General features: G+C 42.4%; 1 protein-coding gene across 5 annotated transcripts in view; it reads left to right on the forward strand.

Annotated features, from left to right (window-relative positions):
• Positions 1-16143, forward strand: part of LOC119901847 (receptor-type tyrosine-protein phosphatase F) — a 166176-nt gene that overhangs the window by 108952 nt on the left and 41081 nt on the right. For 3 of the 5 annotated variants that reach the window (XM_038717566.1, XM_038717565.1, XM_038717568.1), the window contains exons 11-17: positions 1354-1659; positions 2475-2668; positions 9339-9365; positions 12396-12513; positions 13146-13718; positions 14354-14454; positions 15150-15397. In XM_038717566.1, the coding sequence (XP_038573494.1) occupies positions 1354-1659; positions 2475-2668; positions 9339-9365; positions 12396-12513; positions 13146-13718; positions 14354-14454; positions 15150-15397 (1567 nt within the window). The remainder of the gene's footprint in view (positions 1-1353; positions 1660-2474; positions 2669-9338; positions 9366-12395; positions 12514-13145; positions 13719-14353; positions 14455-15149; positions 15398-16143) is intronic. The other 2 variants (XM_038717567.1, XM_038717569.1) reach the window with 1 other exon arrangement.

Genomic DNA, 16143 nt, shown 5'->3' on the forward strand with positions numbered 1-16143 from the left:
AGTTGAATAAGTTTGTGATTAAGTTAGATGCATGTAATGTACGAATGCCATTGTGTTTGTTTTCAGTGTTGTTCTTGTTCCTGATATATAATTTTTTTTGTTTTTCTCTGGACTTGAGAGTTTACATATATTTTATACTGCAGCTGTCTATTTTTCCAGACTGCAGGTAAAGCTATAGATTACCAACCATTACAATCTCGTACACAAATAGCATATCTATTTGTATTTAAACACATAAAAGTGAATCTGGCATGTAGATATTTTATGCCTATACATTACTAAAACATCTGTGTTGATGTCCTGTTGGGCCAGTAGTTTTTAGACTAAAATCATATTCCTACAACATCGGCTGTTCAATTCTAGTCATTAAAATCCATAGGGTTAATGAGAGAGCAGCACTGAGTGGTAAACCTGGAATATTTAGGAATTTGTTCCATCTGATAACCATAACAATAATGTTTTCCATAGCGGTGGCTATTAACCAGATGTTGACAATAGCTGGAATGTTCATAATCTTTACTGATTAGCTTCATGTATGACTTCAGGACAGACCAGTGTATCTCAGCTGCAGCCCTGAGCAGGGTCTGATAAACACTGTTATAAAGCCCAGAGTTTCTGCATCAATGTGCGAACACCAGTCAACACTGTCAAGCACTTGTTCACACACTCGCACATCTATGGCCAGTTTATTGCTCCCCCTGCATACTGCGAGAGGCAGCAGAGAAGGCAGTTGGGGACAAATTATGTCTTTATAAAAACATTTCCTTCTAAAATTTTGGCACATTTTAATATTCGGTTGAGCCCACCCTGTAGTTTTGTGGCCTCTCGCGTAAATGTAGTGCCAAACACAGCTTGAACAGTAGCCTGGTAATGTGTTGTTGAAGGCAATCTCTCAGTCCGGAGGCAGTATCCTGTTTAGTAGGGAAGCTTTTTGTATTCAGTAAAAATATAAAATAAATTAAAATGTCATATTCAAACGTTATCAAATTTATCACCTACAGTATGAGTACAAATTATTTGTGAACAGCAGTTTTTATATTCCAAGCTTAATTTGTAATGCCTGTCCCTATTTTGGCTTTCATTTAAAAAAATCATTTGCAGTGCAGTAGAAAAAAACAAACAAACATTTGCTCTATAGGGAAATGTGCCAGATGATACAATTTAAGGTTTCATTTGAAGCTTAATTTTGCATACATACTGTAGGTGGTGAAACTCATTTTGAATATTACATTTTAGTTTTCATATTGACTACTGAACAAAAAGCTTTCAGTTTTTCCTTATGTTTTTGTTTATTTTTTGTTTGCTTGATCCGTGCCTCCCTTCATGTGGTTGTTCCCCCCCCTTCCCCTGCAGCCCCATCCGCCCCCCCTCAGGAAGTACATCTGGTCAGCCTGAGCTCCACCAGTCTCAAGGTGAGTTGGGTGGCACCGCCCGCCGCTAGCCGCCACGGCGCCATTGTGCGCTACACAGTCAGCTACCAGGCACTGGCTGGGGAGGACACAGAGCGGCATGAGGTTCCAGATATCGGCGCAGACGCCACCAGCTATGTGCTGGAGGCCCTGGAGAAGTGGACTGAGTATCAGGTGTGGGTGAGGGCACACACTGATGTGGGCCCAGGCCCTGAGAGTGCCCCAGTGAGGATAAGAACCAAAGAGGATGGTAGGTTGACACCTCCCCTTAAGAAGAGTGCTCTCAGACTCTTCACATCTCTGTTGCTTGGGGCCGGTTGTTACTATTTTCCTTTACTCTCTTCATCTTCTACTGCGCATTTCTTTGTGTCTTGTTGATCAGATAGTGGTAGTAGGGGGAGTCACCTTCTCTTTTTTCCTCCTTTCAGCTTGTTGTCTATAGCTTCGACACTTTACACCTAGGCTCATGAAGGCTCATCACCCCCGGGCCTCAGCTCTGCACCACTTTCCTCTGCATTCACTGTTTAAATGCCTTCTTCTTTTCTTTCTTCTGTTTTTAGCAATGGAAGTGGAGCAGAACTCACCCTCTCCATGTTATCACTCTTGCCTCTTTTTCTCACTCATTCCTCGTTTTGTTTGCAGTCTGATAGAGAGCGGCTGCCCCTAAGAGAGAGCCATTTATAATTAATTTGTTTGAAGTTTGCTGCAACATCGCTAATTTCTTACCGGAATTAAGGACGTTACAGACATTACTAGACCACATGCTGTCCCGCATAGGGTGTTTTGGGAACACAGTAGGCATAGAAGGTCTAATATATTGATATTATTTTGATGCAAGCATCTAGTATTACTTCCTTCTACAGAGCACCCAAGTCTATAAAAAACTCAGTAGTCCTTATTTTGGTTCCCCATCACAAAACACAGTGAACTGAAGAAAATCACTAATTCTGCATATTTTGACTCTTTCCTCTATCTCTCTCTCACACTGTTTCTCTCTTTCTGTCTTACTCTGGCATTCTGCTTTCCTCCCCTTCTCACCCTCCCCCTTTTTTTTCTGGTTTCCAGTGCCAGGAGCACCCCCCAGGAAGCTGGAGGTTGAGGCAATAAACTCCACAGCAATCAGGGTCACCTGGAAGCCACCACTGCAGGTGAAGCAGCACGGCCAAATCCGAGGCTACCAAGTCATCTTCTCTCGGCTTGAAAACGGCGAACCGCGAGGCCAGCCTAACATCATGGACGTTGCTTTGCCAGAGGCACAGGTACTGGATGTTGTCTCACTCCTGTCCCGTCTTCGTCTGTCTCTCTTTCAATGTCTGTAGTTGTCTCGTGTTCATTTCCCACTATTTTCATTCTCCACCGCTGCCCTATTCCTTTCCATTTTTCTGAGTTCACACTTCATTTCCCCCATACCAGATGACACACGTGGAATTTTCTTTCTGTCGACTTCATTACCCCTCCCCCCAACCCCCCTATTTTCATCGTTCTCCACATGTGACATTTGACTCTAAATTGGTACCCTGCTCCCACAGCTTTGGATTAGCTGTCGTAACAAGATCCATTCTAATTCTACAGTAATAGCTATTAAATATTTTATATGTGTTACATCAGGATGGGGCTTAGTGTAATCAACGCACCTCTCTTTGCAGTTTTAGCAGTAATACATATGCACTGCCTTGTTATCATGTTTATAAATTAGAGTTATTTTCCTGACGCCGCCCTTTACACATTAATGCAGACTGCTCTGAATCGCCCAAAGCTGTGACACCGTGAGATGGATGAGAGATTGTAATCCTTAAGAGGGATTCAGCGATTCATGAATATCTTAAAACCAAAAAACCCACTCTCACTTTATCCCTCTCTCCGGGAGAGAAGAGACCAGCTTAAGAGCCTCTTTCTGATTGTTTGCCGGGAGTAACATTTGCGCGAACACGCATTCACTTGCACCCTTGATGGCCTCACACAAAAACATCTAATTTGAACAAGTAAGCGATCCCTGGCCGCAGGAATACCATAAAAATCTCGACAACCGTACATGTGTCTCTGAGTGGCGTTTGCTGATAGATGTTTTGCTGCAGTGTTAAAGGAGACCAACAGGTTGCTGGTTCAGTACTCAGAATGTGCACACTGCTGTGCCCTTGAGTGGAGCTATTAACCCTCATTTGCTTTGGCAAACACCCTGCTGTCTTAAGTATTATCATTTCGGAAGAACTATCAAAGTCACCTTCAAATTATGTGTCAGATGTGCTACAGTAGAAGCTTGTATAAATATAAGTTTTTCTAGTGTGTGTGGTTGTCAAGCCAAGTGAAACCTTTCACGTGGGACTGTATAGCAAATTTGAAAGTTACATAAAAGTTATTTTAAATTTATTTTAGCCAGATAGAGAATAACTATAAAAGATAAGCTCTGGCTGACATCACCTGGCCATGTCCCTACACCTGACCAAATGATCTACCCTCAGCTCTCACAGTCCACATTCTCACAGTTGTTTTACAGCAGTAGTTTCTGGCAGCTGCTGATGACAGTTCATTGTTATCTGACTCTGTGTACCAGAGTTCTTGACAGCCAGGACAGCATCGTTTGGTCTGGAAGAAGAGAAAAACATGGTGGCTGCTTGTCTTCCTGGAAGTGTTTTCTTTATGTCGACATGTTTAGCGTGACTTTGTTTTGCATTATGAAAACTGAACTGAACATGACCCCACTTGTTGTGCAAACAATACTCCCCGCCATGTCTCATTTGTGCCAGGTTCACACAATAAACACAAAGCCACACTGCAATTTGGCACTCAGGATAGCTCTCATGTTCCAGTTTGGTGTCTGGGGCACCTCTCAAAACTCACCATCCCCTCCCTGGCAGAAACCTGAATTTCCCCTCCCTTCTGTGTTTTTCCTTTTCTCCCGTGTCCTCCTTTTGCACCCTTCCTGCCTGAGAAGCCGGTTGACTAATTACCAGAGCCTTGCGTGCAGGTTGGTTACCCTTGATTGAGTCATCTCAACGGATTGTTTTTAAGACGGTGCTGAGTAGCCAACCTGCAAGGACCTGCCCAGACGTCATTAAAGACCACACAGTCAGCCGACGCTCCCTTGTCCACGTTCACCCAACTGGTTTTAGAACAATCACTCCTTTTCTCACACATTTTTCCATTCATGTACCCCAACAACAAGTGGAAAAACACAACGCAGATAACATGAGAAAACATGCTCACTGCTTATATCAACCTTGTAGTAGGCGTTCCAGCTGGCTGAGAAGAGTTCATGACTCATCCTAGACTCATGCAAATCCCTCAAACGCACACCTGTAATTGATGATACATAAAAGGAAAAAAACAATTTTCTTCTATCTTGGCACATCCCATAGTGCTTCTCTCAAGAATTTGCCTAATGTGTTGTGAAATCAGTTCCATATCCACCCTTTCACCTGCATTGGATGCACACTAAGCCTGCCAGGAGGAAAAGAAAAATCCAGATTTTCCAGGGCTCTCACTACATAGCGCAGCCTCACCTTACACTTCAGTCGCAAATCTAAGTCAACTGATTGGCTTGCAGATTCTGTAAAAATTGCTGTCACCTCTCCCCTTGTCTTTGTCTCTCTGTTTCTGGCTCCTTCTCTCCTCTTCACCCTCTCTCAGGGTTAGCTGAAATGCTGGGAGGAGAGCTAGTAGAGCTTGCTTGTGCGTGGGCGGTTTAAGCGCCTCTTTTCTTTTCAAGCAGGAGCCCACACAGCGCCCTCATTTCCCTGCTAAATTTAAACCAGAGGCCATGTTAACAGTGTGATGTTATCGACCCCTTTCCAACCATATTTGTGTTGGGAAAGTGGCCTGAACCTGAGTGGGCAACTCCACACCATATAGCCTGCTCCATCACTGTGCACTACCAGCAACCTCTAGGCTTGTGATTTACATATACCCATCTGTAAAAGTTTGCTGAAAATGGCGTGATTGAGTTTGAAGCCATTAGCCACTGTTCGTGCTTCTATACATTTTCTGCACAAGTTTGCCTTCCTGCACAAGTCTGCCTTTATCCAGCACTACTTTTCCAGGTTCATTTTGTTTGACCACTCATGCGTTTTTTGCGGTGTGTGTGTGCACGTTAGTGTGTGGGAACGAGCGAGGCAATGCTTCACTGCCTCTACGGCCTTCACTGCCTCAGATTGGAGTTGAATGTGAATCCAAAAAAAAAAAGGAGAAAAGAAGCACCTCAGCCCGTTTCACTCCATCAATCATGACAGCTCTTTCTCTTCCACATCACTCGTTCCCCCCTCATTCCCATTTTTATAGCCACACATCTCGGCCCATGTCATCACATTTGCATTCACCCGCCTGCAAATTATACCGCTCCGTTTCCACAAACGACGCTTATCAGCAATGATGTGTTTTCAGCTTGCGTTGGCATTCGAAATATAAATGGGGGATAATTTATAATTCTCCCATGGATTTAAGCAGAAAGCAAAAGCAGTTGCGATAGAAAGGGATTAAGCCCAAGATGTGATAGGAACTCTTGCGAACCTTAATGTGTTCGTTGCTCTGTTGACATACTGAGTGGAGTCGATGGTAAACAAATTAAGCAATTAGGCACGTCGCAAACTGTTATTCATGGAGTTAAATAGCAGCTGTTCTTCAGTGGTACTATTAAGTGGCCCTCTACGTCAGGGGAGCACGAGGCAACACTTTTTAATGCGCCATGTGTGTCGACCAGTCGCAACGGGACCATATAGAGGCCTTGCTCATGCTTGAGTTAGCTGGTTGGTGGTGAAGACCCATGCACAGGGATGAGGGTGAATAAGTTGGGTCCTTTGTCTTTTCATATGTCAACAGCCAATGGAGGGTGATGAACATTGTCTCTCCAGTGCACAATGAATCAGCATTATGTGAGGCTCACGCTCCTTGTTTGTGAAGGTCTGGAGTTGCAGGAAGGGAAAGTTGGGTAGCAGGAAGGCAGACACCACTGCCAAATTTTGTCTCAAAGGCAGTGTCTACTGTATCACCTTCTTCTTCTTAAAGGAGTAGTTCACCTAAATTACATAAAGACATATTTTGTCAATTGCCTGAACAATTAGTATCTAGATGGGATTTAAAACATATAAATGTGGCTTTGTTTGCTCAGTAGATATATTCTGCCTCAAGGGCTGAACAATTTGATGAAAATATCCTTGCCAATATTGTGAGTGAGATTAAAATCTATTTCTACAAGAACAAAATTCTGATAAAGTGAGAGTTGCTTGTTGTTTAGGGCCTCCCAGGGTCCTCTGCTCTTTAAAATTTTCAGCTGCACAAAAGTCAACTTACAACTTTGCTAGTATTCCATGGAAAATCTGACTTATTTTGCATTTGGAAAGATATTAATGTTCCCGAACGGCCGGTCATGTTTTACTTTATGATCCGCGACCGCGCTGGCTGGCCCGTCAGCTGAGGCAACCGCTACCTGTGTGTCTATCAGAAAGGGCCAAACCAATACTTTCAATAAGGAAGGGGTATACAAGTGGCCCCTCCCAACTTGGACAGATCCTCGTTTTTGCTGATTGGCTCAACGGCTATTGGCTATTTTTCATCTGGGGCGAGTTCAATCTCCAAACGTTTTGTCAGGGCTGAACTCAGCGCTGGGTTGTGTGATAAGCACAACAGAGATGGTAAATGTGGCGAAAAGAGAGGAAGAGGAAAAAGAAAGCTGTGGTGCCGAAAAAATTAAAATTAAGAAGAAAAAAATGTTGGCACAAGAGGCAGCTAAATGCACCAAATTAACCGACTTCTTGGCAGAAAGGTTGCTGTAGCAGGTGAAGCAGGACTCTGTACAGGGAGAGACAGGTGCACAATTAGGAGGCTATTGCATTTATTATACACTGAAATTATCTACGCATAAGCATATACATTATAAACAACAGTTTGCAATGTGATATCACACAAACACAACATTCTTATATAAGCAAGGAATCTCTTTATGTCTGTATGTATATTAGCTGTTACAGTCAGTGAAGGTGATGCAGAGAGACAGGGTGATGATGACCCTAGTTATGTTCATGAGGAGGGAGAGGAGGAACAGGAGGAGCAGCAGGAGGAGACAGTCAATGGAACCAGACAAAACAATGACAGGTACAGGGGCAGCGTGCAGGGCTGGGTAGGCAATCATATGTATAGATAGAATTAGAACATGGATTATTGTTAGTCATATTTATTACTGATGTTTTTCTCGTGCATCTGTAGCTGTACAATCAATAGAAGCAGAGTCAACCTACTCAGAGCTGAAGATGAGGGATTTGATTTTTATGCACACACATACACACACTGCTCTATTTTATGGGACTGCCTTGTAGTATTGTAGTATATTTAAGAATTTTAGCACTCTCACTGACTCAGACTTGCCTGACCTGGTCTTGTTCAGTGCAGAGCTGCCTTGCTTATACAAGCTGAAGAGGCAGGTGTCATCCTGAAGTTTCTTAAAGGTTTTCAATGTAATCTGATTGACTGTATACAACAAAAACACTAATATGTATTAAAATAACTGCAAAAAATATTTCTGTGCGCCCCCAAAGGGCACTTGAATAAAAGGCCTCTCCGCCTCAACGTCCTAGACTGAATTACAGTCCCAGTACATCCTTGGTGGTAACATTACTTAGTCATTTTCAAAAATAATCATAACAAATGTAGCATTCTATTTTATAATAACAGCTACATAATGGCAATGGAGTAATAATGGCAAAGAGCTCGTAAATCTCATCTGGTGAAGTTTAGCTATGGTTCTGACGACCCTTAAGGTTGTCTGCTCTGCACTTTTGCTATTGCAAACTTCATAAACTGAGAGGATACATTGGTGTTGAAGTTTTGAATATTAAGAGCAGAACCAATAAAATTCCATTCACCTTGGGGCGTATGGAGGCGGACAATGGAAATCCAAAACCATAGATAACTCCAGTCTGGACAAATAAAATCTAAACTATCTGCATGCATTGATACCAGCAGAAAATGTATTATTGTTTTGTAATTTGGGTGATCCAAACCTTTAACTAACTAGAACTCTTGATAGATCCTTCACATCCTTCCCTAATCCCCTGATGTTCCAGCATCATTGCTTGCCAGTCAGCAGAAGTTGTTTTTATGCAACTAAATGTTGAAATGTAATTGCTTGCTGCCTGTCACTGTCACCCAGCTTTCTTCCTCAGCCCACCGTTCTGTATTTTTCATTTTTTCCCACATCATTGTCACCAGTGTCATCTCTCCTGCCCCTTGTCAGCCAGGCCACCCATGAGTGAACTCCTCTGCAGTAGCTGAACTGTGGAGCGAGTTTCTGGTAAACACCAGCCGTTGCGTTCTGCATCGATGGGGTTTGATGTCACAGGGCTAGCATAGCAGCAATGGTAATAGGATTTCACGCTCGGCACCAACGGAGCCCCGCGGCACGAAATGGGCTTTCACTTCCCCCGGGAATCACTTGGCCAAGCACAGCGAGCAAGGAGAACATTTTGAAAACATATTGAAATATAATGAATAAAAGGCCCTGCCTCCATTTCAGAACGGAGGAAATGCTTCAAAGATTCTGCATAGTTTATGCTTTATTGTCACAGCGAGATAGTTATCATACTGAATAGAGGTGTTCTGTGATTAAGGAAGTGAGAGGTTTTTTTTATTAGATTCATAGGCAAATGAGAAACAAGGCAGTGCATCATAAACAATAATGAATTTCACAACCATTGCTCAACTTGGTTACACAATTATTTTTATGCCACTCAACTTGTCTTCATTGCTTTTCTTTTTTTTACTCCCTCTCTTCCATCACCGTCTCTCCGCGTGTTTTTTTTTTTCAGTTGCATGCCTCTCTTGACACCTACATTCATCTGTCTTTGAGCGAAAAAAAGACAAGAGCTTTTTTTCCCTGCTTGTTGTGTTGTCTCTGACTCATTTCTCTCCCCGCCCTGTGTCCTGTGTCTTCTCTCCCATCAGTGGAATATTGAGGAGTCCACCGAGCATGTGAGTAACCCTCATGTGTGCTGCTGGGTTGTCTTGCAGGGCAAGCTCTTCTCCCCTCTGCAGTTTGGGGGTGCAGTGTGTGCTTGTGTATTTAGATAACTGAGTTTTGTGTGCCTGTGTATGTGTGTGTGTGTGTTTATTTCTGTGTGCCTATAATCCACTCGGTGTGAACCCTCATAAAAGATCATAACCCCATCATAACCACAGCAAGAGACGTGTGTCCTAACGATTCCTGGTTTTTATATTTATATGTGTGTGATGTTCTCTAAAAGCTACTACAACCACAAAGCAGGAGGATTATTTCCACTGATGATTGCGTACAAGTCTATTATTTCAACATTTTACCTAGTAGTAACAGCTGGGCCTTCACTCAGATCTGAGGGACTTGCTGCAGCGAGCATGCAGTGCTTTCCCCTGTCATCGAGCGTACAGTGCAGTCAAAGGCTGTGTGTCACCATCCCAGTGAGACGCTGACATTAATCAGGCTTGCCTAACCTGCTGCCTCACCTACTGTTTCAGATGGCATGTCTATTTGAGGGGAGGAGCTGTGTTTTTTTTATCAGCTCCACACATCTCCTAGATTGCCACCAGCCTTTCATGTACTTTTCATTTGCCTGGATGGCAGCTCACTGTTCCATGGCTGTCACGCAGCCCTTTGTTTTGGCTTATTACCTCCCAGACGTCATATTGCACTAGCATAAATGCAGAGCCTCTTACAGTTCTTAGTCAGAAATTCAATAGAAAACTGCCAGAATGACAAACATTGTTTTCAGCATTCAAACAAGGGCAAAGATGTTTAAAAAAAGCTTTACAGCTTTTAAGAAACCGCATTGAAGAATTAATTTGAGCAATTTTTGGTTCATTGTTTCCTCTCTGACAGAAAATATAGAAAACTGGTTAATCAATCCAGTGACCACGCGCAGAGCGTTTTTTTATTCATCTGTTTATATATCATCTACTGGATGTTTTTTTCTTTCGCGCAGAGCATTTGATTTATTTGATAACAGCCAGTTAAAAAGAAATCTGCTTCCAGAGCACACATGGCCAGATTCCTTCAGCTACACCCACATGGCATGAGTCAGGGTTGCCTCCTCTCCCTCTCCTCTTAATGTGTTGATTAACACCTGACAGACACAGAGCTAGACACTGTCAGAGGAAGACATCTGGTCACACATCTTTATTATTTCTTTAGCAGCCATTTTTAGGCGATAGCAGTCTGTGTGCCAGGTGTCAGAAGCAAAAACATGCGTGCATGCAAAACAGCATGTCTTGTTGACCCATGGCATGTTTACAGGGAGTAGAATTTTGAAGCAATTTAACATATTTTCATGTAATTATTGCATAATTAATGCAAGTCAACACAAATAAAACACATCAAATATGCTAAAGCAAAAAATTGTCTGAAGCATATATATTTGTTTAAACTGTGCTGCCCATTTTCCCCTGGCATTTTCTTCCCTAGTGAGGATAGTGGTGTAGGGAGGCTTATAGAGAAGAATCCGTTTCTATAACTAGTCGACTTGATAATCTCTGTAATGCCCTTTGGTGCTGCTCTAAGCATTTGCTCTGAAGGAAACTTTGATGCCTCGCTTTTTCTATTTTCTGCTGAGTTTCAAAAGTGTTCCTAGACCCAATTTGACCTTGGCAGAATAAGGGGGGCAGGAGGATCTCTGCTTAGACTGTTAAAGCCATTTTGTATGATTAAAGTAATGAGACTTCTTCCATAAAGTTAAAATGGTTTTATGATACAGTAATTTAGCATTTTCTCCCCCGTCTCTCTTAAAGGCTAGTATGGGAGCACCAAGTGTCCCTTAAAGAGAAGAGCAGTAAAAAGCATTGTCAAACAGAGCTGGCTTATATAGGCTGTTAAATGTTCTTCTATGGTTAGGTAATTAAAACTTCATTAGTTAGAGAAACAGCATTAGGGCAAAGCCGTATAACATCCTAAGAGTATGAGAGGTTTGCGAGGAGATCCGGCAGGAAGGCTTGTAGGCATTGGCATATTCGTCCTCTCAGTGGCCCCAGTCAGAAACAGACAACTCCAGTATGTGTGCTCAAGCTGCAGGCGTTCATTTGTTCTTGGTTTTGAGTGTGTGCTCATGTCTGCGTGTATCAGTGCGTGTTCACATGTGCACATTTATGGTGTATCTCTACGTGCATGCATTTTTTTAATGTGTGTGTTATGCAGTATATGTACATTGGTGAGTATATGTATTTACATGTGTGTGTGTTTATGTCTGTTTACAAATGGGCTTTGTTCAAGCTCAGAGTGTTTAATTCCAGAGTGTGTGGGTGTGTTTTTATTCAGACTGATGCAGTCTGGTGAAGTGAGTGCCAGCACTGCAGCAGGTTACCAATAACAATGTGTACCTCAGTTTGCTGTGTTTCTGCTGTCTGTTCAGTTACTGATTTGTTCAACCACCCTAGTGTGTCTGTGTTTTTGTTTCATTCAACCCAACTTACATGGGAATCCAGAGGGGCAATAACTACCAAGAATATAGCAATATAATAATGTTTAACATCATTCTGATGGTTTTTTTTATCTTTTAGTTTTTATGATGTCCCACAGTCTGAAGTGTACTGTTTGTGGGCTTTTACAGACTGCAGTGTAGTGATGATCCTAAGCTCCTCTGGGTATAATCTCATGCTTATCCATGCAGCAGGCATGAACACTGACACACTGGTGATGTTCTTGTTCATATGGTTGGTTTGTTGGTTAATGGGTTCAGCGCGGGCCTTACAATTGGGGGTTTCTTGACTAAGAAAAGTTCCTGGTCCTGTTTGTGTCTGTTTCTCTGTTAAGTGCTTCAAATGTTTTGTTACCAGATATAGGTAAATTGATCAAAAAACTACAAGTGGATAAAGAAGGGTGTTTAATTGTATTGTGGTTTCTTTTGGTGCTGTGTGGTTTGTGAGGGGATGGGCGCTTGTGTGAGAGGGGTGTTGTTGTTTTTTTCTCCATTGAGGCGGCCTCGCTCAGGCTCACTGATTCCTTTTAACCTCTGACCTCATGATTTTTCAATTTTGCAGGAGGCCATCATTGCGGGACTGCACTCTGAAACCACCTACTCTGTCACTGTAGCAGCATACACCACCAAGGGAGACGGCGCTCGTAGCAAAGCTAAAGTCATCACCACGACTGGAGCAGGTCAGAGTGGGTTTTATCAGGGTTGTCATGTAAAACATAGGATATGTGTATCTGTGAATACTGTGGTATTCTTTTTAAGGCTTTAAACTGATAACCTCTGTCTCCCTCATTCAAGAAGATGCTATGATTAGAAGATTGTCCACATGACTGTAATGTCATGTTAGCATACGTGGGATGCTACATATATGTAAGCCTAGACTAGTTACCATAACTGCTGTTGAAGTGCTATGACTAAGGCATGTAACCCTCGTGTGCTCCATTAAAGATGGATGTCAGTGGATATTTTTTATATGGGGCATTTCTTAAGTATCAAATCTCTGTATCTTTTTAGAGTAAAAGTTTGTCATTCTTTATCACTCTCATATCTGTTAATCAATGAGCTGCGAGATAATTATTGACTTTTATTGCTAAACTAAGCTAACTAACCGGCTGCTGACTCTGCCCTTATATTTAACAGACAGATATGAGAACGGTATACATTTACACATTTAACTCTTTGCAAGAAAGGGAATAAGCTTATCTCCCAAAATGTATGAACTATTATTTAAATTTGATGTTTTTTTTAAATAGTTTCAGTTAGAGGAGTTACAACACATCTTATTAATTTCTTTCAACTTCACTGTTTTTTTCAGTGCCAGGCAAGCCGACTATGATGATCAGCACTACCATGGGCAACACAGCACTAATCCAGTGGCAACCTCCCAAGGATATGGTGGGCGAGTTGATGGGCTACCAGCTGCAGTACAAGCGAACTGATGAGGAAACCTACACATCACGCGAGCTGAAAAAGATTGACGACCATTACACTGTCACTGAGCTGCACAAAGGCGCAACTTATGTCTTCCGCCTTAGCGCCCGTAACCGTGCTGGCATTGGCGAGGCCTACATAAAGGAGATCAGCACCCCTGAAGATGTGCCCTCCGGTTTCCCGTTCAACCTGCAAGTCACGGGACTGACCCAGTCCAGCACCCAGCTGACCTGGGAGCCCCCGCTGCAGGCCGAAAGGAACGGCAAAATCACATATTACCTGGTTGTTTACAGGGACATCAACAGTCAGCAGAACACCACCAACCGCACAGCAGACACGCACATGACAATCCAGGGCCTTAATCCTGACACCACCTATGACATCCGGGTTCAGGCGTATACCAGTAAGGGCGGGGGACCCCTCAGCCCCAGCATTCAGAGCAGGACCATGTCAAATGGTAGGACACAGGGCTGACATTTACACATAAACATGCCAGAGGTGTTTGATTTGAAAACATAAAATCGTGAATACATAATCATTACATGTACATATACACATACAACTTTGTCAGAAACATATGTGAACACCATATCACCTGCTTATCTTTTGAACACTGGTTATTTTTCTATCAGTGCCACATCTTCTCATCTACCACTCAGTACAGCACTGTGTTTATTGATTTATAGTACTAATCTCATTACACGCTGCAGTCACATTACCATGCCTCCCCATCCTCCCTCCCATTAGACACAAATCTAAAGCATGTACCTCATGCATTTTATAATCTTATAAATGTGAGATTTCTTATGTCTTGTTTTGAACGGATTGTAATAAATGGAACTTGCTTAGGGAGATGAAGGCTGTTTTTATGTGATCTGTAACCAAGCATGAATGAGATTGCTGAGGCCCACTGCTTCCCCCCCGTGGCTTGTCAAGTGTGGTCATAAGTTATTATCGCGGTATACTTTGGCATTATTTACTGAGGGGGTTACTTGCCTTACAATAGTGTGAAATTGAATAATTATGAGATCACATTTCTGGAGTCCAAGATGTCATACTTGAGATATTAATCGAAGGATTTTCCCTCCCTAGATTTTCCCACCCTAAACTTTGGTGTCAAAGCTGTCACAAAAACATCTGTCCTCCTCACCTGGGATTTGCCACCGAACTACAAATCCCAAGTGCCTTTCAAGGTGAGTGCTAGGATTTCAGCAATCCTGAAAAAAATCCACATCCATTTACTCAAGGACAGATGTCACCGTGAACTCAATTTGCATAGACATAGACTTTACCTTATTGATCACTTTTCAATGCTTTTATAAACTATAATATTTTTTTATGTTTTTGCTATTATACTTAGATAACATTGAATGCAATAAGGCATTGTAAAATCTCAGATTTTCAACCAACATAATAAATGCAGTACTTGTCTGTACATGTACTGTACAAGCATTATATTTGCAACATAATTTTATTGCAGTGCAAGACTATTAGCTGTTAACACTTTCACCCAGGTGTGATGCAGTGACTTTCCCTGTTTGCATTGAATAATATGAAAAGCCAAATTCATGCTCATTTAAGAGGTGTAATAATCTGTCAAAATTATATTATTTCAATTCCCACCCTATGGTAATGGAGCAAAGACAATTTGAAGTGTAAAAAAGCTATTTGATATGCTCCAATGGGCAAGTGCGACGCATAAGCTCATGAGATGAGGTGTCAGACGAGATAGGCCATAGTGCTTTTGTCCATGTGTGTGTCTGTGTGCGTTAGAGGGAGTGAGAGCTCTCTCCTCTCACTCCCTCTAACGTTTGTCTAGAGGATATACATTTTGTGTATGTATGTTAACATAAACCGTAACTCCAAGTTTTCTCTTGTGTGGTCACAGATCTTATACAACCAGCAAAGCGTGGAGGTGCTGGGAAACCTGAAGAGGAAGCTGATCACGCAGCTGCAGCCAGACACAGACTACTCTTTTGTGCTGACAAGCAGGGGCAACATTGCTGGGGGTCTGCAGCAGCAGGTGTCCATCCGCACTGCCCCTGACCTGATCAAGACCAAGCCCAGCACACATCAGGCTCAGGGTGGCAAGATGACCATAAACCTGCCCAAAGTCCTGACCACCACACGTGTCAGGTCAGTACTGAGACACACTGGATCGAACACACAGGCCAACTCTGATTCTGGGCATAAATCTATGATGATGATTGTTGTGAACCAGTGGGCTCCATTTTCTTGAATTAGCATATGGATTAATGTAGCTCCATTTGTGTTTGACTCTTGGCTGCTGCAGTGACCAAGTTTTCGATCAGGAAGGTGTCTGTGATGAACGACAATCATCCGGCAGTATTTACAATTTGATTTTATGCAAAGTTGAGATGTATACACACTACAAAAACACCTCATTAACTTAATACTGTAAATAAATGAAGACAAGAAATGAAAAAAGGAATTTGTACTTGCAATTTGAGCAGTTTGGGCCTCGCTTGTGGTCCCTTGTCAATAACGGAAGCTTATTCAACTGCAACTTGAAACTGAACCTTTTCAACAGCAGCATAAGTGGCACACTTTTATCTGAACAATACCAAACCTATTTTGTAACTTAAAGCTGTGACTTTTAGTTTCAGGCAACTTTATGACACAGCAGCTGATCAAGACTTTTAACATCAGGTCCAGCTTTATTATCTTTTGACTCAAATTGTTAAGAGCAGAATTGTGCCTGACCCTGAAGAGTAAAGGCTTTTCTTCAGAAACACACACACACACACACATACACACACACACACGCACACACACACACACACACACACACACATCTTAGTAGGGGGAGTGCACAGAGTTGATTGGTAAAAAGATTACAGGGCTGTCAAGGCTGGCCAAGC

The sequence above is a fragment of the Micropterus salmoides genome, unplaced genomic scaffold (genome assembly GCF_014851395.1).
Source record: "Micropterus salmoides isolate LMB-PRFRI ecotype aquatic unplaced genomic scaffold, ASM1485139v1 Ms_hic_scaffold_14, whole genome shotgun sequence".
Lineage (NCBI taxonomy): Eukaryota > Metazoa > Chordata > Actinopteri > Centrarchiformes > Centrarchidae > Micropterus > Micropterus salmoides.